The sequence below is a fragment of the Saccopteryx leptura genome, chromosome 12, assembly GCF_036850995.1.
Source record: "Saccopteryx leptura isolate mSacLep1 chromosome 12, mSacLep1_pri_phased_curated, whole genome shotgun sequence".
In the NCBI taxonomy this organism is placed as follows: domain Eukaryota; kingdom Metazoa; phylum Chordata; class Mammalia; order Chiroptera; family Emballonuridae; genus Saccopteryx; species Saccopteryx leptura.
Window position 1 is genome coordinate 1,019,007 of NC_089514.1, and position 25,751 is coordinate 1,044,757.

The window sequence follows — 25,751 nt, forward strand, 5'->3', positions numbered from 1 at the left end:
GAGACAGACAGAGACAGAGAGACAGACAGAGACAGAGATAAAGAGAGACAGAGGCAGAGAGATACAGAGAGAGACAGAGAGACAGAGACAGAGAGAAACAGAGAGAGACAGAGAGACAGAGACAGAGAGAAACAGAGAGAGAGAGATAAAGAGAGACAGAGAAACAGAGAGACAGAGAGAGACAGAGATAAAGAGAGACAGAGGCAGAGAGATACAGAGAGATAAAGAGAGACAGACAGAAACAGAGACAGAGAGACAGAGACAGACAAAGACAGAGAGAGACAGAGGCAGAGAGAGACAGAGAGACAGATACAGAGACAGAGAGAGAGATAAAGAGAGACAGAGGCAGAGAGATACAGAGAGAGACAGAGAGAGAGATAAAGAGAGACAGAGATAAAGAGACAGAGGCAGAGAGATACAGAGAGAGACAGAGGTAGAGAGATAAAGAGACAGAGACAGAGAGAGGCAGAGAGACAGAGACAGAAAACCTCAAGTGCGGCCGTGACTGCTGCCCGGACAGGGGTCACATTCAAGAGTGGACAGACACGCTGACGTCACGGTGAAAGCCACGTGGGTGGTCTGGTCCTCACCACCCTCGATGGGTGCTCAGCCTGTCTTCAACCCCCCCTTGGTCCTCCCCCAGTAAACAAGGTCAGCGAGCTGCCCAACAAGCCTGCCCTCAGCCGCTCAGTCCATGTGCTCTGGAAGAGAACGCCCGCTGCCCACTCCACTCACTGGCCCTCAGCCGGTCAGTCCATGTGCTCTGGAAGAGAACGCCCGCTGCCCACTCCACTCACTGGCCCTCAGCCGGTCAGTCCATGTGCTCTGGAAGAGAACGCCCGCTGCCCACTCCACTCACTGGCCCTCAGCCGGTCAGTCCATGTGCTCTGGAAGAGAACGCCCGCTGCCCACTCCACTCACTGGCCCTCAGCCAGTCAGTCCATGTGCTCTGGAAGAGAACGCCCGCTGCCCACTCCACTCACTGGACGCTCCACGGTCCTCGTCAGCCTCCCCGTCACCCTGGAGGTCGACCAGGAGCCCGCGTGTCCGCTCCCAAACCTGTTCACGCCACACACATGGGCTCCTGCCAGGGGCTCACGAGACCTCATGCAAACCAGCGACCCGGGACGCTCCAGAGAAAGCTCTATTGTTGCCGTGAGCACAGACCCCCCCTGCACCCCAAGCCTCCAGCGCCCACGTCCCCAGAGCTCTGGACTACATCAGGGGCCGGAGACAGCGCCAGGACACAGGCAAACCCGGACGATGGATGTGCTCAGATTATCTGTAAGCTTCCTTCAGCTTTCACAGCAGCGTGAGGAAGCCCAGAGGGACTTCTAGAGGGTTCACTGTGGGTGCACCCTGTGTGCAGACTGGGCAGGGGGACCCCAGCCCCTGGGCTGGACTCAGACAGATGGGCGGGGCCACGGCAGATGGGGGCGGGGCCACGGCAGATGGGGCGGGGCCACGGCAGATGGGGGCGGGGCCACGCAGACGGGGGCGGCTCTCCTGTCTCCAGACACAAGGAGATGCTCCAGTTTAACACTTGAGAATCACCTCTCAGGATCCTGCGAGTTAGTTGGTTCTGTGACCACCGCCAACTTCTGGCCATTTTTAAATGCCAGGCCGGACGGAGGGGATAGCAAACAGGGGGCTTGTTCCATGCCAGCCCCCTCCACCCTCGTCACTGCTGTCACCGTGTGGAGGACAGGGACAGTTCAACAGTGCACACCCACAAGCACTCCTGCCCACGGAGACACCGAGAGCCGTCCCAGCACCATCTCCCACGGCTCCCTCACCCCCTGAGCGGGGACCTCTGACCATCCCCACCCACTCTGCCACAGGGAGCTGAGGACCAGGCCAGGCCAGGGGCGGCCACCGGCTCGACGTCACACAGCTGGGGGGTGCGGCAGAGCTGGGATGGGGCCCTGAGCTCCGGCCACCATGGCAGCTTGTCAGCATTGCAACTATGCTATTGTCCAGGAGCCAGGATCGGTCAGCCCTCCGCCAGGACCGGTCAGCCCTCCGCCAGGACCGGCCAGCCCTCCGCCAGGACCGGTCAGCCCTCCATCAGGACCGGTCAGCCCTCCGCCAGGACCGGCCAGCCCTCCGCCAGGACCGGTCAGCCCTCCGCCAGGACCGGCCAGCCCTCCATCAGGACCGGTCAGCCCTCCGCCACGATCCTCCCGGCTGGGCCTGTCCTGCTTCCTGCCTCTCGGGTTTAAGAGAGAACTGTCCCACCACGGTCACAGAGAGGCGGTCAGACCCTGGGCTCGGGTCTGCCCTCTGTGACAGATGACAAGTCAGGGAAAAAGATAGTTCTTAGGTGGTAAGAATGGAGCAGTCCAAAGACCCCTAATCAGCACCTAATCAGTCTCAAATCAGTCAGCACCTAATCAATCTGTAACTAATACCTAATCAACACCTTACTGATACCTAATCAACACCTAAGCCGTCACTAATCGACACCTAATCAGAATGTCATCACGTTCTGATAAGTCACTGTGAACACAGGATGGCCATCTTGCACTGTTGGGGCCATTTCCAGCAATGAAATCACCAACAAAAGCACAAAAATACAAAAAAAAACAAAACCAACAAGCAAAAAATAACCATAGCACTAAATACACGTCACATAAGGACTCTCAGACTTAAGTCCGAAGACCACTAATCAGCACCTAGTCAATCCCTAATCAATCAACACCTAATCAATCTCTAAGTGATACCTAATCAACACCTAACTAGTACCTAATCAACACCTAATCAGCTGCCGTCATGATGTTCTGATAAGTCACTGTGAACACAGTGACCACCCCGTAACACCACAGCTGCGGCCACTTCCAGCAATGAAATCATCAAAAATACAAACAAACAAACAATAAAACCACAGCACTAAATACACCTCACCTAAGGACTCTGAGACTTAAGGATGCAGACGGGCCTGTTGAACCTCAGGCTGGCTTCAGAGATACATTGTAGCGAGCGGGCAGATGGGCAAACAGGAAATCCACAGCTGATGAGGACGGGCTGTACCCTCATCTGCATAAACCTGGAGCGGCCCTGGCCGGTTGGCTCAGCGGTGGAGCGTCGGCCTGGCGTGCGGGGGACCGGGGTTCAATTCCCAGCCAGGGCACATGGGAGAGGTGCTCATTTGCTTCTCCACCCCCTCCTTCCTCTCTGTCTCTCTCTTCCCCTCCCGCAGCCAAGGCTCCATTGGAGCAAAGATGGCCCGGGCGCTGGGGATGGCTCCTTGGCTTCTGCCTCAGGCGCTAGAGTGGCTCTGGTCGCGGCAGAGCGACGCCCCGGAGGGGCAGAGCATCGCCCCCTGGTGGGCAGAGCGTCGCCCCTGGTGGGCGTGCCGGGTGGATCCCGGTCGGGCGCATGCGGGAGTCTGTCTGACTGTCTCTCCCCGTTTCCAGCTTCAGAAAAATACACAAACAAAACAAAACAAAAAAACCCTGGAGCTCACGCAATCTCTGCTTCCGTGAAGAAATATCTGGAAACTGTGCTGGTTCTGACGTCCCCACGAGACTCTGTCGCCATAACATCATGACAAGAATGCCAACCACAGGCTCGTGGGGTCGAACCGGTGTGGTACGGGACCCTGGTCACTCGGGCCAAGGACGCCCACCCCGCAGGGGGGGGGGAAGCTGAGCCTTGACGATGACCTGCAAGGTCAGCGTGGCGACCCCTCCCTCCCAACGGAGCGCCCCCTCCCGGGGGTGCACCCCAGCTGACACTTCCTTCGATTTGCCCCCAGGCGGGTTCTGAAAAAAACGTGGTTCCACAGCAGGAAGCCACCGTGTTCCAGAGCAGGACCCCACGTTCTAGAACCGTGTTCCGGAGCAGGACCACACGTTCTAGAACCGTGTTCCGTGTTCCAGAGCAGGACCGCATGTTCTAGAACCGTGTTCCGGAGCAGGACCGCACGTTCTAGAACCGGAACCACATTCTGGGGACCAGGACACCCCAGCGGTCTGCCTGGGAGGGAGGGGAACGAGGGGCCGTTCCGGGAAGCTCCCCAAACCCACGTGCCCCTGGGCCCGACTCCCGCACACCACCAGGACGGCCCCGAGGGCCCAGCCAGGAGGACACCCCCTCCCAGAACAGGGTGTCCGCACGTCACCCCGCATCACAATCACCCTGGAGACTCATGAAAAGGGAGGTCTGCTTCCCCCCCCCCAAGAATTCCTGACTCCACGGGTCAGGCTGGCGGGAAACAATGTCCCCAGTTTATACCAAGGCTGCTGGTCCGGGGCCGCGTTTTGAGAACCGCCGACTCAAACGGCTTGCGCGCTGCTGGGTGTGAACCAAGGACCCGTTGGCCCGCATGCCACGCGGGCTTGTTACAGCGTCCCTCATTGTCCCTGTCCCTGTCCCAAGTCCCAGCCACCTTCAGAAACAGCACCGCAGCGACGTCAGCCTCCACTGGACGGGGAGCTCACTACCTCACACACACACACCCAAGTCCATTTTTCTTAGCTCCTTGTGTTTCAATTTCTCCATGACATTGAATCAGAACCGTCCCTCTCTGGACACGGGCGCCGCACGGCCCGGCTTCTTCCCGTGAGCAATCCGCCACATGGCCCGGCTTCTTCCTGCGAGCAATCCGCCACACGCCCTTCCGAAAAACGAGTGTTTCCCGAGGAAGGGGGACAGGAATGCTCTTGGCTTCACTGGAAACCAGCCCTTGAGGCAGAATGACTGTTTAAAACAGGACTGTGTTGTTGTTGTTTTTATGGAGAAAACGTTGATGTTTCAGAAAACAATGTATCACATCTGTGTCACGTGCTGATGAACTCAGCTGGTGTTCAGGGAAACACTCCATCTGTCCAGCAGAAGACCCGGTGTCTTTCCAGATGCCGACAGTCTGGACTCCACGCCCCCTGGGCGAGCCCGGGCTCCCCCCACCCCCCACCCCCATCTGATTATTTGCAACAGGATTCAAATCAAGTCACACACAGTGTTTACTTAGGACGTCTCTTTGGTTCATTAGCGGGGATGCACTCTCCCTCCTCCTATTACAATTTATTTGGAAATGATTGGGGTGCTTCTGGCCGAGTAGAGAACTCCCCCCCCTCCCCCGTCCGGAATTTGCTGAGACTCGGAAATGTTTCAGGCTGAGCCCTGGGCCTGCGTTTCCCGTGAGCTGTGGACGGGTCCGGGCTTGGTGGGACGCCGGCTGATTTCTGGCCCGGGCTTGGCCCAGGGGGCAGTCAGCCTGCCCCCCCGCTCCCGTCAGGCCCCTCAGGACCCGGCCAGCCTCCGTTTGTGACCGTGGAGAAGGACCGAGGGTCACGGCCGAGAGTGATCTGAAACTTGGCACCATCTCTCTCTCTCTCACTTTCTCAGCGTCTGTCACCCAGAAGTCGTCATGACACAGAACTTTCCCTCATCAATGTTTAACCCCGAGGTCCGTTCAGCACAGGAGAAGGAGGCTGGACGCTCGATGGCCTCGTCTTACTCAGAATGAGCTGGTTCCCCCAGCACCTCCCACAGGTGACTAAGGAGGGTTTGCCTTTTCCTGCGAAGTGAAGTCCTCTTTCAAGTCTGTCGTAAAGATCGGAAAACGGCATCTTGGTCCAAAGTCACCGAGCTGATTGATGGTCACTGCCCCCGGATTCAGGCCGTAATGTACGCTCTGTGGCTCGACCCTCGACCCAGCGAGACAGGCCATCAGCCCCCCCACACCCCTGGGCCTCCGGGAGAGGGCTGGCCAGTAGTGACCATTGCCGGTCACCACTGCGAGGAGACAAAAGGGGCTGGTGGGGACGCCCGTTCACAAGGAAGCACACGACCCAGAGCCTCGCCACCACCTCAGTCCTTCTGTACAGGTGTGTCCCCCGAGTGGGACACGGTTTCCCCAGATCTCAGTCTTTCTGTCCAGGTGTGTCCCCCGAGTGGGACACAGTTTCCCCAGATCTCAGTCCTTCTGTCCAGGTGTGTCCCCCGAGTGGGACACGGTTTCCCCAGATCTCAGTCTTTCTGTCCAGGTGTGTCCCCCGAGTGGGACACGGTTTCCCCAGATCTCAGTCTTTCTGTCCAGGTGTGTCCCCCGAGTGGGACACGATTTCCCCAGATCTCAGTCTTTCTGTCCAGATGTGTCCCCGGAGTGGGACACGGTTTCCCCAGATCTCAGTCTTTCTGTCCAGGTGTGTCCCCCGAGTGGGACACGGTTTCCCCAGATCTCAGTCTTTCTGTCCAGGTGTGTCCCCCGAGTGGGACACGGTTTCCCCAGATCTCAGTCTTTCTGTCCAGGTGTGTCCCCCGAGTGGGACACGGTTTCCCCAGATCTCAGTCCTTCTGTCCAGGTGTGTCCCCCGAGTGGGACACGGTTTCCCCAGATCTCAGTCCTTCTGTCCAGGTGTGTCCCCCGAGTGGGACACGGTTTCCCCAGATCTCAGTCTTTCTGTCCAGGTGTGTCCCCCGAGTGGGACACGGTTTCCCCAGATCTCAGTCTTTCTGTCCAGGTGTGTCCCCGGAGTGGGACACGGTTTCCCCAGATCTCAGTCTTTCTGTCCAGATGTGTCCCCCGAGTGGGACACGGTTCCCCAGATCTCAGTCCTTCTGACACGGTTCCCCAGAGGACAAAGCCTTCTCTTTTTTACGGAACTGCACCCTCATCCTCCGGGGAAGTGAGTGTTGGAGAGGATCCCGTTCTAAACGTCGAGAAAGGTAAGTAAGACGCTGCAAAAGCCGCGTGCCCTGAGCCGCGGGGGCGTCCGGCTCTCCAAAGGACAGACGGTGCCTGCGCCCAGCGGCCCCTCACCACCCACCAGCCTCCCGCGGGCGGGGGGACCACGTCCTGAGAGGCACAGAGGCGTTCTCGGTGACTCGAAGAAAGAAACAGCCACGGGCCCCTGGCTCTCTAAACAGAGACGTTTCCGGAAGACCAGGACACCGCAGACCTCGCAATGGCTGGCGTCCACGTGAGGCACGAGAAGGTGAAAGGTTTGAGGCCCGGGAGGATCCTAGGCGGAGCCTGATTCCAGAACCCTGCGCTTCCAAACAGAGGGCGGGGCCGTCCCTCCCACGCACAGCCGCAGAGACCTGTATTTTGGCGGGGGGACACACTTGCTGCCATGTGCGTTTTTAGCCAGTGCCCCTCTGGCAGGTAAAAGGCACTCAGATCACTTGAATCCGTGCGGATCTGAGTCCAGACCAGCGGTCCCCAAACTTTTTACACAGGGGGCCAGTTCACTGTCCCTCAGACCGTTGGAGGGCCGGACTATAAAAAAGCTATGAACAAATTCCTATGCATACTGCACATATCTTATTTTAAAGTAAAAAACAAAACGGGAACAAATACAATTATTTAAAATAAAGAACAAGTAAATTTAAATCAACAAACTGACCAGTATTTCAATGGGAACTATGCTCCTCTCACTGACTATCAATGAAAGAGGTGCCCTTTGGCTCTGGCCGGTTGGCTCAGTGGTAGAGCATCGGCCTGGTTTGTGGAAGTCCCCGGTTCGATTCCCGGCCAGGGCACACAGGAGAAGCGCCCATCTGCTTCTCCACCCCTCCTCCTCTCCTTCCTCTCTGTCTCTCTCTTCCCCTCCCGCAGCCAAGGCTCCATTGGAGCAAAAGATGGCCCGGGTGCTGAGGATGGCTCCGTGGCCTCCGCCTCAGGTGCTAGAATGGCTCTGGTTGCGACAGAGCGACGCCCCAGATGGGCAGAGCATCACCCCCTAGTGGGCATGCCGGGTGGATCCGGGTCGGGCACATGTGGGGGTCTGTCTGACTGCCTCCCCGTTTCCAGCTTCAGAAAAATGCAGAAAAGGAAAAAAAAAAAAAAGAGGTGCCCCTTCCAGAAGTGCAGCGAGGGCCGGATAAATGGCCTCAGGGGGTGCGGGCCGTAGTTTGGGGACCCCTGATTTAAAGTAAAAAAACAAAACGGGAACAAATACAATATTTAAAATAAAGAACAAGTAAATTTAAATCAACAAACTGACCAGTATTTCAATGGGAACTATGCTCCTCTCACTGACCACCAATGAAAGAGGTGCCCCTTCTGGAAGTGCGGTAGGGGCCGGATAAATGGCCTCAGGGGGCCGCATGCGGCCCAAGGGCCGTAGTTTGAGGACCCCTGGTCCAGACCGCAGCCGCCCCGCTGCGTGCGGACGTGGCCCGGATCAGGGCGTCAGTAACAAACACCCCATTTCCATCGGTACTCACTGCTGTCTCCACATCCGGGCACGGGTGACCCTGGCATCCCGGGCCACCGGGGCATGTGGAGGCTACCCCTCTGCACCACTGCAGACTGCCACTTCGAACCTGGCGACAGTCACTCCGGGGAAGACACTTCCCAAGGCCCTTCCCTGAGGGACAGGCTCACTCCGGGTCACCCCCGAGGGCCTGGGCGTGGTGACCCCAGGACCGGGGCTGCCAGGGACAAGGGCGGCCCCAGAGCCCTGCGAGGTCAGGTCAGCGGCCGGGGTGACGGGAGCTCACACCTGGCCGTGTGTGTGTGCCGGGGCCGATCTCTGTGACTCAGGGACGGAAACAGAGTGAGCAAGTCTGCACCTGAGGCCACGAGGGTTAACCATTAGCCAGGCTCCCGGCTCCCTCCCCTGGCACCAGCTGACGCCAGGTCAGCGAGTCCCTCTGGGCCCCCTCCACCCGCGGGCGGCCCGGCTGCGAAGGGGAGGCCAGCACCGGGGGTCCCTCATCTGGAGGGGGAGGCTTTCCCCTTCCTGGGAGATCAGTCCTGAGGAAAGTCTACCAGGCGCTCCCGCGAAGGGAAGCCCTAAGCTGCCAGAGTCTCTGAACCCACCGCCTTTCCCAGAAATCCGGGCGACGGCTCCCCCCAACGCCGACAAAGCCCGAGGCCGGATGTTGTTTTAGGTGTGGGAGGGGCGGCGAATCAAAGCCGGCAGGGCAGGGAGGCCTGGCCGGTGGTGAGAAGGGGCAGAGCAGGTTTGCTGGGCAGCCCAGGCCAGCTGGGGGCCACATTCAAGGCCCCTTCCTGTAGCCTGGAAACCAGGGACCATCTCTGGAAACTGGCAGGGGCTCTGACCGGGGTCCAAGTCTGGGTCCTGCTCCTTCCTAGAGGGAATGGACGAGGGTCCCCTGACTTCACCGCCGGCCCAGGGCCCCTCTGTCAGCACCAAGGGCTTTGCAGGCCTCCCTCTGGGCTCTGGGTGCTGGAGACCCCACGGCCCTGTGTCCCAGGCACAGGCCGGCTCACGCTCAGGGGCTCCGCGCAGTCTGGGAACACCTCGGCGGGGTCAGGGGGGAGAGAGGCTCTGGACTTGTGTCCATGTGTAACTTTCTTTCCAGTGACCATTGCTTCCGGATCTGAAAAGCGCACTGGGGCTCTGAGACAGTGCCCTGCCCTCTTCCTTCACACTCGTTCTGCACCACTCAGGAGAAAGCCACGTGCCCGGGAGACACAGAGGAGGCGTCAGGGGGCGAAGTGCACGCAACCCTGCGCTTGCCGGGGACGCTGGCTCCACACTCCCTCCCCCTCGGCTTGATTGGGACCCCCGCCTTCCCAGAGGACCCTGAGAACGGGCAGGAACAGAGCAGATGAGGCACTGAGAGACAGGCGCAGTGACAGACACCGTCACCAGCCAGGGCGTATCGCCTGCTCCGAGCTGCCCCTGTGGGCTCTGGGTCAGGATGCGAGCAAACCTCAGGGACAGCGAGCCCAACCACACCTCTGCTCACCCTCAGCTCTCCCTAAGCCCCCACTCTTCACTCTGCCGCCTCCCGGGAAGCCCAGGACACTGCTGTCGGTGGGAAGACACAGAGCCAGCAGCGTGGGCGCCCACCGGACACAGCGCTAGGGAACAGGGCCTGAGGCCATCCCCCAGCAAACATAGTCCCTCCAGGGGCACCGCGTGGACGGCAGGCTCTCTAGTGGAGACAGCACCCAGCTCTGGTGCCATCCACCTGTCCACCTTCCTAATTGTGTGACCGCTGCCCTGTCCCTGCCTCCTGAGTCTCAGTGCACTCCCCACCCGGCCCTGTCTGCACTGAGCCTCTCCACGTGTCCTCCTTAAGCAGGGTTCCTCTGTGGGATCCTGGGTGTGCACAAACACAGTGCACACACACAGTGCACACATGTGCACACAGTGCACACACACAGTGCACACATGTATACACAGTGCACACATGTGCACACAGTGCACACACAGTGCACACACGTGCACAGTGCACACATGTACGTGCATGCATATACACCTGTTATGCATGTACACACGCAGATAGGCACAGACCATGCATGCACATACATGCACACATATACATGCATGCACACACTGCATACTCACACATACACAAATGCGGCATATACATGTACACACATGTGCACACCATGCACGTGCATGCATATACACTGTGCACACACTGCACCCATGCACACACACCATGCATATACACTGTGCACGCACTGTGCCCATGCACACACACCATGCATATACACTGTGCATGCACTGCGCCCATGCACACACACCATGCATATACACTGTGCACGCACTGCACCCATGCACACACACCATGCATATACACTGTGCATGCACTGCACCCATGCACACACACCATGCATATACACAAATGGAAAGGTGTAGCTGACAGGATTCGGTTTGGACACCCTGGTCTCACATGGTGTAATCTGACTCCCAGTGTCACCTTCCACAGAAACCACCATTGTCCTCACTTTAATTAAACAACAGAAGTGAAGCCATATGAATTCAGGAAACACGGACTCAAATTTCAGAAACGATTCTCTCCTCCAGGGCGAGAAACCACAGTGGCCCCGGAGAAACACTCAGCGTGCACAGCAGCCGCCAGGGAGGGCTGGCACCTGCGTCCCAGGCTGAGCGTGCTGCCCGGCCCCCTCCTGCGCGTGGCCACCGGAAGTCGGGGACACAGCCCCTTCAAGGACAGAGGCCACTCTGGACACAGGGAACTTCTCAGACACAGCACTCCCGCGGGGCTGGCCGCGCCCACGCCAGCCTTGACCCCGGCCTCTGCGCTGCCCAGGAGCCCCGGCCCTGCGGACGCTCACACAGGTGACGCCAATGATGACCCGGCGAGAGACACACCTGCGCTGGGGACGACCTCCCCCCGGCGCACCGATAGGAGCTGGCGTCCGGGACGGCACAGGAAAGGCAGATAAGACGGAAACAAACACACCTGCGCCGTGGACGTCAGCACAGAGCTGCCGGGCCACCATCGGACCGCTGTGTCCTGCAGGCTGCCCGCCAACCACGGGCTCCGGGGGTCCCCAGACGAGGGTGAGGAGAAGCAGGGTCCCGTCAGCGGCCATCACGGGCCGCCGTCCCCACGAGCAGATGGCGTGCTCCAGAACTGATTGGACTGACCCCCTCTCTCCAGCTGGTGAGAGGACAGTGATGAAAGAGCCGCACAGCCAAGGCCGCAGGGACTGGACGCACGCCAGCGGCCCCTGGAGCTCACTGCCCAACGCGGGCTTCCCACCCCCACCCCCTGGGCCTCCCGGTGCTGAGGACCGCCGCCCATTCCGTCCCCACGAGGGGCCTGAGGAGGCAGGTGCAGGCCGCAGCCTCGAGTAGACCTGACCTGCCTGCGGCCGCGTGCGTGACCCCGGCCATGCTCGGTGCCTGCGTGAGCAGCACGTCCATCACAGGAGCCGCTGAACGCACGTGAGACCCGGTCGTGAGGACACAGACCACCTCCCCAACCTCTAGAGGTCAGTCACCTGGGACACAGCGACGCGCCCCTCTGCCCCCCACAGACCGCGTCCCGCAGGAAACGGCGTGCAGCTGCCGCACGGCACTGTCTCCCCTGCGTGTCGCCCCCAGAGTCACGAAGGTGCCCCGGCCCGGGGGACAGTGTCACCCCAGGGGTCGTGAAGGTGCCCTGGCCCGGGGGACAGTGTCACCCCAGGGGTCATGAAGGTGCCCTGGCCCGGGGGACGGTGTCACCCCAGGGGTCGTGAAGGCGCCCTGGCCCGGGGGACAGTGTCACCCCCGGAGTCACGAAGACGCCCCGGCCCGGGGGACGGTGTCACCCCAGGGGTCGTGAAGGCGCCCCGGCCCGGGGGACAGTGTCACCCCAGGGGTCGTGAAGGCGCCCCGGCCCGGGGGACAGTGTCACCCCAGGGGTCGTGAAGGCGCCCTGGCCCGGGGGACAGTGTCACCCCAGGAGTCGTGAAGGCGCCCTGGCCCGGGGGACAGTGTCACCCCAGGGGTCGTGAAGGCGCCCTGACCCGGGGGACAGTGTCACCCCAGGGGTCGTGAAGGCGCCCTGGCCCGGGGGACAGTGTCACCCCAGGAGTCGTGAAGGCGCCCTGGCCCGGGGGACAGTGTCACCCCAGGAGTCGTGAAGGTGCCCTGGCCCGGGGGACAGTGTCACCCCAGGAACCCAGGGGACCCGCAGCTCCGAGTTTGAGGACGGAGACGAGGCCGGCCTGGAACCTGTCGGAGAGGCGCACAGCACTGCGGTGACATCTCATCTGCGGGACACGTGGAAGTGTCCCCACGCAGGATGGGGCAGAACCACACCGAGTCGGAGGGCAGGACACGGAGGTGCCGGAGGGACGGTCCCACCCCAAGCCCACCACCACCCACAGCCGCAGGCCCCCAAGCCTGGAAGGCAGAGGAGTCCCCACGACCTCGGATCACACACGAGGGTGGCGTGGGTGGGGCGGGGCAGGGGGCAGGACAGACAGGGGGACAGCGTGTGCAGCTCAGACAGTGCTGGGGCCGGGCAAGGGGACAAGGGACACCTGAAATCCCAGTCCCCTGGCTGTTTCTGTCCTGGGACCAAGCCAGCTTGGGGATGGTGTCCCAGCTCACACCCAATGCCCACGTCACAAAACATTCTCAGAATTAATGAGGCCCCGAGTTGCACACATACCACCCAGGGTTCTGAACACAGGACACGAAACACCTGCCAACTCTTTACTCTGAGCTCCACGGACAGAACATGCGTGTCTGTCCTGCACGGTGACCCTTGACTTAAAATGCGGCGAATGAAAACCCAAGAAGCGGCACCCACAAAGCCACCTTCTCTCGTGTGCACAGCATGGGCGTGGGCGTGGGCGTGGACACCCAGCCCGGCTGCAGTGGACAGTGGACGCCCAGCCCGGCTGCAGTGGACGCAGTGGACGCCCAGCCCAGCTGCAGTGGACGCCCAGCCCGGCTGCAGTGGACGCAGTGGACGCCCAGCCCGGCAGCAGTGGACACAGTGGACACCCAGCCCGGCAGCAGTGGACGCAGTGGACGCCCAGCCCGGCTGCAAGTGGACGCCCAGCCCGGCAGCAGTGGACGCCCAGCCTGGCAGCAGTGGACGCCCAGCCCGGCTGCAGTGGACGCCCAGCCCGGCTGCAGTGGACGCAGTGGACGCCCAGCCCGGCTGCAAGTGGACGCCCAGCCCGCTGCAGTGGGTGCCCAGCCCGGCTGCAGTGGACGCCCAGCCCGGCTGCAGTGGGCGCCCAGTCCGGCTGCAGTGGACGCCCAGCCTGGCTGCAGTGGACGCAGTGGGCGCCCAGCCCAGCAGCAGTGGACGCCCAGCCCGGCTGCAGTGGGCGCCCAGCCCGGCAGCAGTGGACGCCCAGCCCGGCTGCAGTGGACGCAGTGGGCGCCCAGCCCAGCAGCAGTGGACGCCCAGCCCGGCTGCAGTGGGCGCCCAGCCTGGCAGCAGTGGACGCCCAGCCCGGCTGCAGTGGGTGCCCAGCCCGGCTGCAGTGGACGCCCAGCCCGGCTGCAGTGGGCGCCCAGTCCGGCTGCAGTGAACGCCCAGCCTGGCTGCAGTGGACGCAGTGGGCGCCCAGCCCAGCAGCAGTGGACGCCCAGCCCGGCTGCAGTGGACGCCCAGCCTGGCTGCAGTGGACGCAGTGGGCGCCCAGCCCAGCAGCAGTGGACGCCCAGCCCGGCTGCAGTGGGCGCCCAGCCCGGCAGCAGTGGACGCCCAGCCCGGCTGCAGTGGACGCAGTGGGCGCCCAGCCCGGCTGCAGTGGACGCCCAGCCCGGCTGCAGTGGACGCCCAGTCCGGCTGCAGTGAACGCCCAGCCCGGCTGCAGTGGACGCAGTGGGCGCCCAGCCCAGCAGCAGTGGACGCCCAGCCCGGCTGCAGTGGACGCAGTGGGCGCCCAGCCCAGCAGCAGTGGACGCCCAGCCCGGCTGCAGTGGGCGCCCAGCCCGGCAGCAGTGGACGCCCAGCCCGGCTGCAGTGGACGCCCAGCCCGGCCGCAGTGGACGCCCAGCCCGGCTGCAGTGGATGCAGTGGACGCCCAGCCCGGCAGCAGTGGGCGCCCAGCCCGGCAGCAGTGGACGCCCAGCCCGGCTGCAGTGGACGCCCAGCCCGGCTGCAGTGGATGCAGTGGACGCCCAGCCCGGCAGCAGTGGACGCCCAGCCCGGCTGCAGTGGATGCAGTGGACGCCCAGCCCGGCTGCAGTGGACGCCCAGCCCGGCAGCAGTGGACGCCCAGCCCGGCTGCAGTGGACTCAGTGTGGGGTGACCTCGGGGTACTCCCTCACTGTATCAGCCCCGGGCTCTCCCCGTCTGGGTTGGGGAAGCACAGGTGACGCTCTGGACAGACGTCCGAGCAGCTGACACGGACCAGGTGCCCCGTGAAGGGAACAAAGGGAACACGGGTCCCCAGGTGACCGGGCCTGGACCCACCCACACCTGGGAGTCCAGTCTCATCGGCAGTGTGGGGGCCACGCTGTCTGAAACGCCGGGCCCGGGGTTCTGGAAGGTTCTCTTCTGCCCTGAGAAGTGACAGCATTGGGGGTGGGGGGCGGGGCAGACCTGGAACCAAACCCCCCCCAGCCAGAGGCAATCCAGCCCGGGGGGGGGGGACGAGCTGGCTGAGCTGCCCACGTCCACCCTACTGCCCGTCCCTCCAGCACCCCCGCTCCGGGGAGAAAGCCACAGGGAGGGCAGCACCCCGGCGACTGCGGGGAGGCCAGGGATCCGGGCGCAGCCAGCAGGGACAGGACGCCAGACACCGGACGCCAGGCAAACCCCCGCCGGACTCTGGATGCTGCGTACGGCATAACCAGGGCCGAGGGCACGGGGCCGCGTCCACTCTGGGCGTGGGGACACAGTGACAGACGCCGTGGGGGGAGGCGGTGGGCACCATGGTTTCCTCCCCACACAGACGGGGTGTGGAAGGCCCCCACACCCTGCGGTGAGTCACTTCCTACTGCAGCCAGGACCAGGGCCCCCGGCGCGCCCTGAGCCACAGGCCCTGCCAGCAGCCCGACGGCAGTCACAACCGGCTCAGCCCTCGTGGCCAACGGAGGCGGCAAAAGAAAACGCCCGGAGGGGCTGTGACATTCAAGTGACATTTCCGTTTAGAAATAAGCCAGCAAGCCAAACAGAAAGTGCTGTCACCAGAGGTTCCCTTCCGTCTGACAGAGAGGTGGCGTCTGCCCGGCTTCCTGCTCCAGAGCCACCGCGTCCTGACCGGGGACCCTCCCCACAGGTTCATCGCTAAGAAAACGGACACGTGGCCTCTTCACAGAGAAGCCAGCTCGGGCTCAGGTGACCGAGTCCCCGGAGGGGACCGACCTGAAAGGCAGCCCCACGACGACGTGTGCGGGTGGCCAGGTGTGTGGTCAGGGGCCCGTGAGCACCAGGGACTTAAAACTGAGGCTCAAATGGGGACGGGACCCTGGAGGGAGCTGGACGGAGAGAAAGCCATCCTGTGTGAGGTGCACGGCCCCCAGGAGCAGCCGGGACTTACCTGATCCCGGTGGACTCGCCGTGCACAGCGGGGAAGCTCCACCTGGGGGAGGAGGGGAGACACGGTCAGCAGGTGGGTCCTCGGGGACACTCGGCGCGATGACCGAGCGGGGTGCCTGCAGCTGAGACTGACCCTGACCAGGCGCACGGTCGCCAAGGTCCAGCGTCTCTAGGGGGACACAGTCCACGTCCCTCCTCACTTGCAGAACGGTTAGTGAAACCGTGGGGACCCCCCCCCACTCAAGGGACAAGCCCACCCCTCACATACACAGAACTTCAGTGGTCATTTCCAGGGACTGGTGGGGCCCAGGTCTGACCGCAGGCGGTGGGGCCGGCCACTCCCCGCTGCGCCGAGCACAGGGGAAGGAGGCCAGGGCTCCACCACGCTCCCCAGCGGCCCCACACCTCACAGCCCCCCAGCCGGCCCGCCCTTCCTGACGAAATGGACCGCCTCTTCCAGAACTATTTCCCGACGTGGCGCTGAGCACGGAGCCTCAATGTGGCCACGTCAGCGCACTCGTCGCGCTCCCAGCCAGAGCTCTGCACGGGGACCGTGGGTGGGAAGCCGTCCCTCGGCCACGTGGTCCTCTGGAGACCCAGGCGGACATCAGGGAGGACGTGCCCACGTCCCGGGGCCACCTCCGCAGGGGACCCCCACGAGGCACGGTCACAGGCACCAGGAGGGCTGACCCAGTGCGTCTCAGGGGCCCTCACGGGGCCATAATCACTCTGGGTTTCAGTGTCCTCGTTGAAGAGCTGACGGTGATGGGGGCTCCGGACACAGCTGGCCGCCCCGGAGCAGCGGGAAGGGCGGTCAGCAGGGGGGGGCAGCAGGAGGCGGCTCCCAGGTGCAGCCCGGGCGTTCCTCCGTCCCCCCCCCCCCATGCTTCCACCCCCGCCCTCAGAGTTCTCTGAATTGTGCACCGGATAGGGAAGCCCCGCTCTGACTAACCGTCCCTGTGGGCAGCAGCGTGGCCTTGGCTGTGGCCATGGTGACTATTTATAACTCCTCTGCAGTTCCTGAAGGAACATGACACACGGTCATTCATGTGTCCAGGACCTACAACCGCTGCTGACCGGCTCTGACTCACGATCGCGTCCAGGTCGGGGCACCCTCTCCCCGCGCCCCATCCTCTCCACCAGCACACGCACACACATGTACACATGCACACACACGCACATGCACGCACGTATGCACACGTACGCACATGTACACACACACACGCACGCGTACACACATGAACACACGCACACATATGCACGCACGGCAACCCCTCTCGCTCTCAGAACCGCTGGCTTTGTGGTGGGCTTTCCCCGCTGAGACGTCCTGGGAAGCAGGACACCCCCTTGTCACCTGTGTGTCCCCAGAGCCACAGGTGTGGTCAAGCTGGACAAGAGAGCGGGGGGACAAACGGACGTAAAACAGACAAGGAGACGCGAGTCTGGAGACCCAGGGAGCTGGCGGCGGGACAGGCACCCTGTGGTCAGTGGGACAAGCACCCTGTGGTCAGTGGGACAAGCACCCTGTGGTCAGTGGGACAGGCACCCTGTGGTCAGTGGGACAAGCACCCTGGGGTCAGTGGGACAAGCACCCTGTGGTCAGTGGGACAGGCACCCTGTGGTCAGTGGGACAGGCACCCTGTGGTCAGTGGGACAGGCACCCTGTGGTCAGTGGGACAGGCACCCTGTGGTCAGTGGGACAAGCACCCTGTGGTCAGTGGGACAAGCACCCTGGGGTCAGTGGAGCGCTGACCTAGTGCCACCGTCCCAGCGGCCACGCGGCCATGGGTGCGCGGGCAGCTCACGCAACGCTGGACATGCTCGCCGGGACCGCGCAAGGAACCGGAGCTCCTGCTTTCGAAACCTCGCCGCCTGCCGGACGGGCCACGGGGTCTCACTCGGCCACACACAGAAACAAGCCGTCTCCGCCGTGAGAAGACACGGAGGGAGGACCCTTCCAGCCACGCGGCTCGGGGACGGAAGCCGGTCCAGAGGGGCCGGATGCTGGGTGGCTCCTGCTCTGTGACGTTCCAGAAAAGAGGGGACTATGGCACACAGAGCCGGCCGGCCTCTGCCAGGGCTCGGGGTGGGGGTGGGGGGACAGGTGAGCAGGGAGGGGGCTCGGGGCAGCGGGACTACGTGTGACACGGGGGTGGCGGTGGGTACAGGTGGTTGTGGCCACAGCACGTGCAGTCCCAGGACCACCCCTCAAACAACGCTGACGACCACGTGTCCACACGGGCTTAGGAGCCCAGCAAACGCAAGCCGTTCTCGGAGGGGAAACGGCAGGGGCACGTGGGCCTGGGCGTCCGGGACTCTGTCCTCGTCTGCTCAGCTTTCCTGTGACTCGACAGCTGTCCTCAAAGTCCAGCCCATCAACTACTTCCTCCATTCATGGTCTGGAAACACGTCCATCGAGCGAACTGGCAGAAAAACCTACGAAGCATCCGGAGGCGAGCAATGCGGACGGCGGCCACGAGGTGCGCAGTCAGAGGCCGGGCATGCCCCGTGCCGCCCAGGTCCCCCTTGCGACCAGGCGGTGTGCCATGACACTGTCCACCCGGCCGTGACACTGTCCACCCGGCCGGGCCCCGCACGGCGTCCCCCGGGGAACGCGAGTGCCTCACAGGGGCCCAGATCGCACGGCGCCCGGTCCTACGCCAACCCCGTCCGCGCCGACATCGGGGCCGAGCTCACCGCCGCCCGCGACCCGGTCCACTCCCTTGTCTGTCCACACGCCCGCTCTGGGTCCCAGCCCACCCAGAAGCACAGCCCTGCCATCCGCGCACACGCCGTGGGGACACGCAGACGCGAACGTCTGAGGAACGACCTCCCGGTGGAATACGTCTGCCCTGAACACGCACAAGAGCCACCGCAGAGAGGGGACGACGGTCCGGGGGCCCAGCCACCTGCCGGCCAAGAGAAGACTAGTCTTTCCGTCAGGAGCTGCTGACTTCTGGTTGATGACCACCAGCAAGTGGACACACCGGCCTGGGTTCCCTCCACATGGCTCAACCCCAGGACGGGAACTACGTCTAAATGGTCAGATTTTCACGTTCAGTCTCTGCCCTTCAAAGAAGAAAGGGCAGCTGACCACAGTGTGATGGACTCGTGGACGGAGGCTGAGGACACACACGTTGTCACCAGGACACCCTGCTGGGCATTAGAAATGTGGGTGACCAGGCACACCACTCCCCCCAGCCCGGGCTGCAGGTCCTGATGCTCGGTGTCCCTGCAGCTGACCAGAGGGCAGAGTGGACGGATTCTGTGGACACCGTGCGCCCAGGCGGGAGCCCACACAGGCCCAGGATCTCTGTCCTGGCTGTACACCTGCCCCTCTGACCACGGCCCGCCCCCTCCTGAGCAGAGAGACACCAGGCAACACCCCCAGGACAGAGTGGGGTCAGGCCAGGTCAGGCCCAGCACGTGTGCTCACCCGCTCTCTCCCGGTCTCCGGCCGGCTCTGACCCCAGGCTCTGACCCCAGGCTCTGACCACAGGCTCTGACCCCAGGCTCTGACCCCAGGCTCTGACCCCAGGCTCTGACCACAGGCTCACGGCGCCGTCACTCCTCTGTGGGCAGCGGGGAAGAGGGCAGGCTGTACCCTGGTCATGTCCGGGCCGGCCTGGCCCTCCCCCCAGCAGGGAGGAGCGAGGTTTCCTCAGCACCGGGGGTGGGCAGCCGCCTGTCCCCGCTCCCGACAGAGCAGAGCGGCGAGCGGCCACCGCCACGCACTCGGGGTGACGAGGGCCGACGTTGCCGCCCACAAGGCCGTGCGGGAGCGGCCTGGGGCCCAGGCGGGCGTCCCTCGCCAAGCGCCACAGAGACAGCGCAGGCCCTGTCCCCACGGGGCGCGCTCCCAGATGCTCACGTCCCTGCCGGCCGGCACCGTGTCTGCGGGTCCTCCTGGCCAGCCCACACCTCAGCCCCAGCAGTCGTCCTGCGCCCGGGCACCGTGCCCCACAGGGGCCACCCACAGGGCAGACAGGTCCCGGAAGGAGAGGGGACTCCGCTGGGTCCAAACTCCACACGCCTCCCGAGGGGAGTGGCTCCCTCTCGCGACAGAAGGAGCCCCCAGGAGAGGGCGCGGAGAGGGGGCGAGGGAGGACGAGCCGGGCACGCAGGGTCAGCGCCCACAGGGACGAGGACGGCTCCTGGGGCCCGAGAGGCCTGGGCCAGCACACTTTATGGCCTCCTCATGGCTCCCTGGGGGCCTTGTCACCGTCACTAAGGGCGAGCGTAAACAAACAGGCTGCACCCAGCCGCACCTGCTGACGTGGCCCTGCTATCAGCAGCCTGACCCCAACAGCCTGTCCCCAAGAGCAGGTGCGCAGGCGGCCAGACAGAGGGGCCTCGCGCCCCCGAGTGACCGTGTCTGGGAGTGGGGGTGTGGGTGAGCGTGTATGCCTGGCTGTGTGTCCGTCTGGCTGTGTGTGCCTGGCTGTGTGTCTGTGTGTCCGTGTGTCGCTGTGTGTCCATGTGGCTGTGTGTGCCTGTGTGTCATGTGTCTGCCTGTCTGTTTGTGTGTCCGTGTGGCTGTGTGTGTCTGGCTGTGTGTCTGTGTGGCTGTGTGTGTGTCTGTGTGTCCCTGTGGCTGCGTGTGTCTGTGTGTCTGGCTGTGTGTGTGTCTGTGTGTCCGTGTGTCGCTGTGTGTCTGGCTGTGTGTATGTGGCTGTGTGTGCCTATGTGTCATGTGTCTGTCTGTCTGTTTGTGTGTCCGTGTGGCTGTGTGTCCATGTGTCTATCTGTCTGTCTCTGTGTCCGTGTGGCTATGTGTGTCTGGCTGTGTGTCAGTGTGGCTGTGTGTATCTATGTATCCGTGTGGCTGTGTGTATCTGTGTGTCTAGCTGTGTGTGTGTCTGTGTATCCACGTGTCTGTGTGTGTTTGTCTGTGTGCTGTGTGTATCTGGCTGTGTGTCTGTGAGGCTGTGTGTTACCAGTATCACCAGTGTTACAAATGGGGACAGAATCAGGGGAGAGGAGAGCCCCCCCAACCCCAGCACTGATTCTGAGAAGAGAACGCAGCTCAAATACCACTCTGTTGGTCACTGGGCCATGGCAAACCCCACGGACCGGGCACCCAGCAGACCCTCACACTCCCCCAGCCCTGGAGGCTGGATGTCCCAGATCAGGAGTCACAGGGCTGGTCCCTACTGGGTACTCTCTCCCTGGTGTGCAGACATCTGTCTGCCTCCCACGTCTGTGTCCCCACCACCTCCTCTTAGAAGGACCCCGGTCACACGAGGTCACCCTGATAACCGCGCTTTGTCTCTTTAAAGGGCTCTACCTCCACAAATAGTCACATGCTGAGTCCTGGGGGTGCCTGTCAGGACCAGACCCAGTCAGCACAGGGCGTCCTGAGCCGGCCGGCAGGATAGGGTCCACTGGGCGGAGCTCAGGGGCCGCCCCAGATCAAGGCCGTCGTCAGCACCCCTGGGGTGGGGTGGGGCGGCTTCACCACGAACAGAGCCACGCAAAGAGGCGGCCGCAGGAGATGTGACCCTCGTCTCGGTCAGGCGTCACCAGGAACCGCTACTCAGGCTCAACGCCTCAGGCAAAGGTTCTCACGGAGGCGACACCCAGTCCCGTCTGACCCCCACGAGGCAGCACGCGCCCCACTTCACAAGGGCGACTGCGGGGGGGGTCTGTGCAGAGGAGGAGGGAGCGCAGGACACCCCAGTCAGGCTGAGCCCCCCACCTGTGCAGGGGACGAGCAGAGGAACTCCCCAGGAGACCTGGGGGCTGCTGTTCCACACAAGGGCAGATGAGAAGTGGACGACCCCATACAGCCGGGCTGAGAAGGCACGGACACAGCAGATACTTCAGGCGAACCCCACAAAGGGGGATCCTGGAGAGGGAGGGTTAGAAACGCCCCGTGGAACGTGTCTAAGAACAGTCAACAGTGCGGTTTCCACCGACTGTCCTCTGACCTGGGGAGGGGGGACGGGGGGGGGGCTGACAGGAAAGAGAAAGGGAGAAATTCCAACAGCCCGCAACATATCGCCAAACCTCAAACAAATTAAAATGAAAAGTGTAGCATCAGACAGCCTACGCCACCGGCTCACTGGGACCGTCCGCACGAACGTCCACCAAGCCCACATCTGCTCGCGCTGGACGGCGCTAAACTTCCGTCCACATTCACAGGACCTGCCGACGGGGTCCCTGACCATCCACCGTCCACCCGACGGCCGGGCACGCCGGCACCCTGGCCCGCTGGAGCAGGACAGCGTCCCGTGGGCTTGCCCTGAATACGGGTCACTCCTGCGTCCCCTCCTTGGGAGGTGGCCCCCTGCTCTGGCTGGGCAGCCCGAGAGGTCACGGCCTTCCGCAGCCCAGCCCACTCACCCCCCGCAGGCTCCGAAGTGGACGGGTCTGTCAAGGGCCGCAGGTGTCAGGTGAGACCCTGGGGCCCGAATCCCTGATTTCACAGCCTGTCTCAGCCGCTGACCGTGCGTTATCCCGAGGACGTCCCGGAGGGCCTCGGGGCTCCCAGCCGGTCCTGTGTGGGCTCGGCTGAGACAGCGGGGTGCTCAGGGCTCCGGGAGTCTCTGGGGGGTTTGGGGGTGAATAGGCAGAAACACACAGGCCGGAGTCAAAACGCCCCCAGGCAGGAGGGTGAGCTGTTCCTCTCCTGACGGCGGGGGGGGGGGGGGGGGGAGGCGCGGCCCCTGCGTCCCCGCCCTGAGGAAGTGGCCGCGGCATCCGTCCGTCGGTCTAGACGCAGCCCCACTCACGTTAGAATCTGGTGCTGAGTTCACGGTGCTCTCACTGAGGCTAAAAACAGCCCGAGAGGGAGAAGTGGGTTCGTGATACGCGCGGGTCCTCAGAAGGAGCCATCCCCAAAATAAAACCAGGAACTTGGAAACGGGCTGTCCGTGACCGCAGCCGGCGTTGCAAAAGGAGAGGCAGGAAGCCGCCCCCGTGGACCCTGTGAGGCACCCCAGACGCACACACACCAACGGTCACCAAGAGGAGGGCGCCCGCCACATTCACCATCCGGCCTCGGTGCCTGCCCTCTGACCCAGGGGCACGGTCCAGGAGTGACCTTGGTGCCTGCCCTCCGACCCAGGGGCACGGTCCAGGAGTGACCTTGGTGCCTGCCCTCCAACCCAGGGGCACTGACCTCGGTGCCTGCCCTCCGACCCAGGGGCACGGTGCAGGAGTGACCTCGGTGCCTGCCCTCTGACCCGGGGGCACGGTCCAGGAGTGACCTCGGTGCCTGCCCTCCGACCCGGGGGCACGGTCCAGGAGTGACCTCGGCGCCTGGCCTCCGACCCAGGGGCACAGTGCACGGTGACCTCGGCGCCTGCCCTCCGACCCAGGGGCACGGTCCAGGAGTGACCTCGGTGCCTGCCCTCTGACCCGGGGGCACGGTCCAGGAGTGACCTCGGTGCCTGCCCTCCGACCCGGGGGCACGGTCCAGGAGTGACCTCGGTGCCTGCCCTCCGACCCGGGGGCACGGTCCAGGAGTGACCTCGGTGCCTGCCCTCCGACCCGGGGGCACGGTCCAGGAGTGACCTCGGTGCCTGCCCTCCGACCCGGGGCACGGTGCAGGAGTGACCTCGGTGCCTGCCCTCTGACCCAGGGGCACGGGGCAGGAGTGACCTCAGTGCCTGCCCTCTGACCCGGGGGCACGGGGCAGGAGTGACCTCAGTGCCTGCCCTCTGACCCGGGGGCACGGTGCAGGAGTGACCTCGGTGCCTGCCCTCCAACCCGGGGGCCCGGTGCAGGAGTGACCTCGGCGCCTGCCCTCCGACCCAGGGGCACGGGGCAGGAGTGACCTCAGTGCCTGCCCTCTGACCCGGGGGCACGGTGCAGGAGTGACCTCGGTGCCTGCCCTCCAACCCGGGGGCCCGGTGCAGGAGTGACCTCGGCGCCTGCCCTCCGACCCAGGGGCACAGCTGTCCTCATACGCACGCACGCTGGGTGGGCCGCCACGGGGTCGGCAGGCGTGACCACGAGGGGACAGGACAGCCCGGTGCTACGCCCACGCGCGGTCACCCCCGACTCACGAGCCGGTCGCGGCCACTCTGAGCAGGTGCCGTCACCAGCTCTGGGCTAGGAAGCCCCGTCACCCCAACACCACCCGGGACTCGGCCGTGGGGCGGGAGGCGGACGACCACAGACTCACTCGAGCTGCGTCCTCGGGGTCAGCGGCTTTCTAGGGGAGGCGTCCCGGTCCTTCCCTTTCAGTGACAATCCAGGTCCTGTGCGCCCAGGAAAGAGGTGGGTCCCCCCCCGGAGAAAGGCCGCCACCACCACCATCCCGGGGGAGGTCGAGGGGCCCCTCCATGCTGAATGCTGGACGTGGCCAGACTCATCCCTGACGGCGCAAGCAGCAGCAGGAGGGGCCCTCCGGCCACTTCGGGGGCTGGCTGGTTGGGGGGTGGACGGGCAGCAGGGCTGGGCCTCCCCTTCTCTACAGACAGACGCCCAGACCTCCCACCACCGCCCAGGACGCCCCCACTCACGTTTATCACAGGGCCGGGAAAGCAGGGGAGACACACTGCCCCTGCCCATGTCCCGGGGGCTGTGCTCTCCTGGGGTCTCAGAGAAGGCGTCCAGAAGAGTGGTCAGCGGGAGGAGGGACCTGAGCCGTGGGGCGGGGGCTGGCGGGGGCTGTGGATCCTCAGGGCGTCCGTCCCGGGAGAGGGGGCAGCCGTGCTGGTGGGCGGTGGGCCGGCTCCAGGCCCCTGGGCTCCCGTCAGCCCCCCCACAGGTGAGAGGAGAGCACGGAACAGCAAGCAGCCCCCCCACAGGTGAGAGGAGCACGGGACAGCAAGCAGCCCCCCCACACGAGAGGGGAGCACGGACCAGCAAGCAGCCCCCCCACAGGTGAGAGGAGCACGGAACAGCAAGCAGCCCCCCCACAGGTGAGAGGAGCACGGGACAGCAAGCAGCCCCCCCACACGAGAGGGGAGCACGGACCAGCAAGCAGCCCCCCCACAGGTGAGAGGAGCACGGAACAGCAAGCAGCCCCCCCACACGAGAGGGGAGCACGGAACAGCAAGCAGCCCCCCCACACGAGAGGAGAGCACGGGACAGCACGCAGCCCCCCCACACGAGAGGAGAGCACGGGACAGCACGCAGCCCCCCCAGCCCCTCCCCACCGCTCACGACTCCTGCTTCCTCTTTCCTCGTGTCAATGAGTCACTGGCGGCCAGGAAAACACCAGGTCACAGTGCCCAACCACCGGCCTGGGTGCCTCCCGGGAGGAGGGGTGTCTGGAGCCCCGAGCTTCCGACAATTACACACACGTCCCCGACCCGAAATACCAAACATCCCACCACGAAGAGCTAAGAGCGAGTTGTTGGCAGAAGGATCATAGGATGTGCTGCTGGCCCACTTCTCACACGGAAAGACTGAGGCTCCAGGTGCCGGGCTCACTCTAGCACACGGTCCCTGCCTTGTGTGTCCCTGACAGCACAGACTTGACCGAGGGACACGCTTCCTGTGCCCAGTGAGAGAGGGACCTCGGTCCACGCTCTGGTCAGCCCAGGTCAGCCGGGGCCCGGCCACATCAGGCCCGAAGCCAGGGCCTGTGTTCTCAACCGAAAGTTCTACCAAGAAATCCGGCCCGCTGTGCTGACCAAGGGACCGAGACGTCCGGGAGAGCCCCGTCCTCTAAGGGACCGAGACGTCCGGGAGAGCCCCGTCCCCCGACCAAGGGACCGAGACGTCCGGGAGAGCCCCGTCCCCCGACCAAGGGACCGAGACGTCCGGGAGAGCCCCGTCCCCCGACCAAGGGACCGAGACGTCCGGGAGAGCCCCGTCCCCCGACCAAGGGACCGAGACGTCCGGGAGAGCCCCGTCCCCCGACCAAGGGACCGAGACGTCCGGGAGAGCCCCGTCCCCCGACTAAGGGACCGAGACGTCCGGGAGAGCCCCGTCCCCCGACCAAGGGACCGAGACGTCCGGGAGAGCCCCGTCCCCCGACCAAGGGACCGAGACGTCCGGGGGAGCCCCTGCCCTGCTCCCAGAGGGGCACCCCCACCCCGCCCACTCGTCTCCAGGGGCAGCAGAGAATTTACGGGCCTGGGGTCCCCCCGCCAGCGACGGCAGCACGGTTCTGG

At 63.9% G+C, this 25,751-nt stretch overlaps 2 protein-coding genes across 8 annotated transcripts in view; one reads left to right on the forward strand and one right to left on the reverse strand.

Annotated features, from left to right (window-relative positions):
- TNS3 (tensin 3) overlaps window positions 1–25,751 on the reverse strand; it is a 146,098-nt gene that overhangs the window by 81,949 nt on the left and 38,398 nt on the right. For 5 of the 7 annotated variants that reach the window (XM_066354229.1, XM_066354236.1, XM_066354228.1 and 2 more), the window contains one exon: window positions 15,680–15,721. The exons of 1 other annotated variant lie outside the window; for it this stretch is intronic. The gene's annotated coding sequence lies outside the window, so the exon portion shown is untranslated. Of the gene's footprint in view, window positions 1–15,679; window positions 15,722–19,114; window positions 19,157–25,751 lie in introns of those variants that run through there. One more of the 7 variants, XM_066354231.1, reaches the window with a different exon arrangement.
- Window positions 11,575–15,278, forward strand: LOC136384171 (collagen alpha-1(I) chain-like). Its single transcript, XM_066354258.1, has 6 exons — window positions 11,575–11,627; window positions 11,787–11,839; window positions 12,345–12,427; window positions 13,011–14,509; window positions 14,838–14,978; window positions 15,143–15,278. Exons 1-6 carry the CDS (start codon window positions 11,575–11,577, stop codon window positions 15,276–15,278), a joined length of 1,965 nt encoding a protein of 654 aa, XP_066210355.1.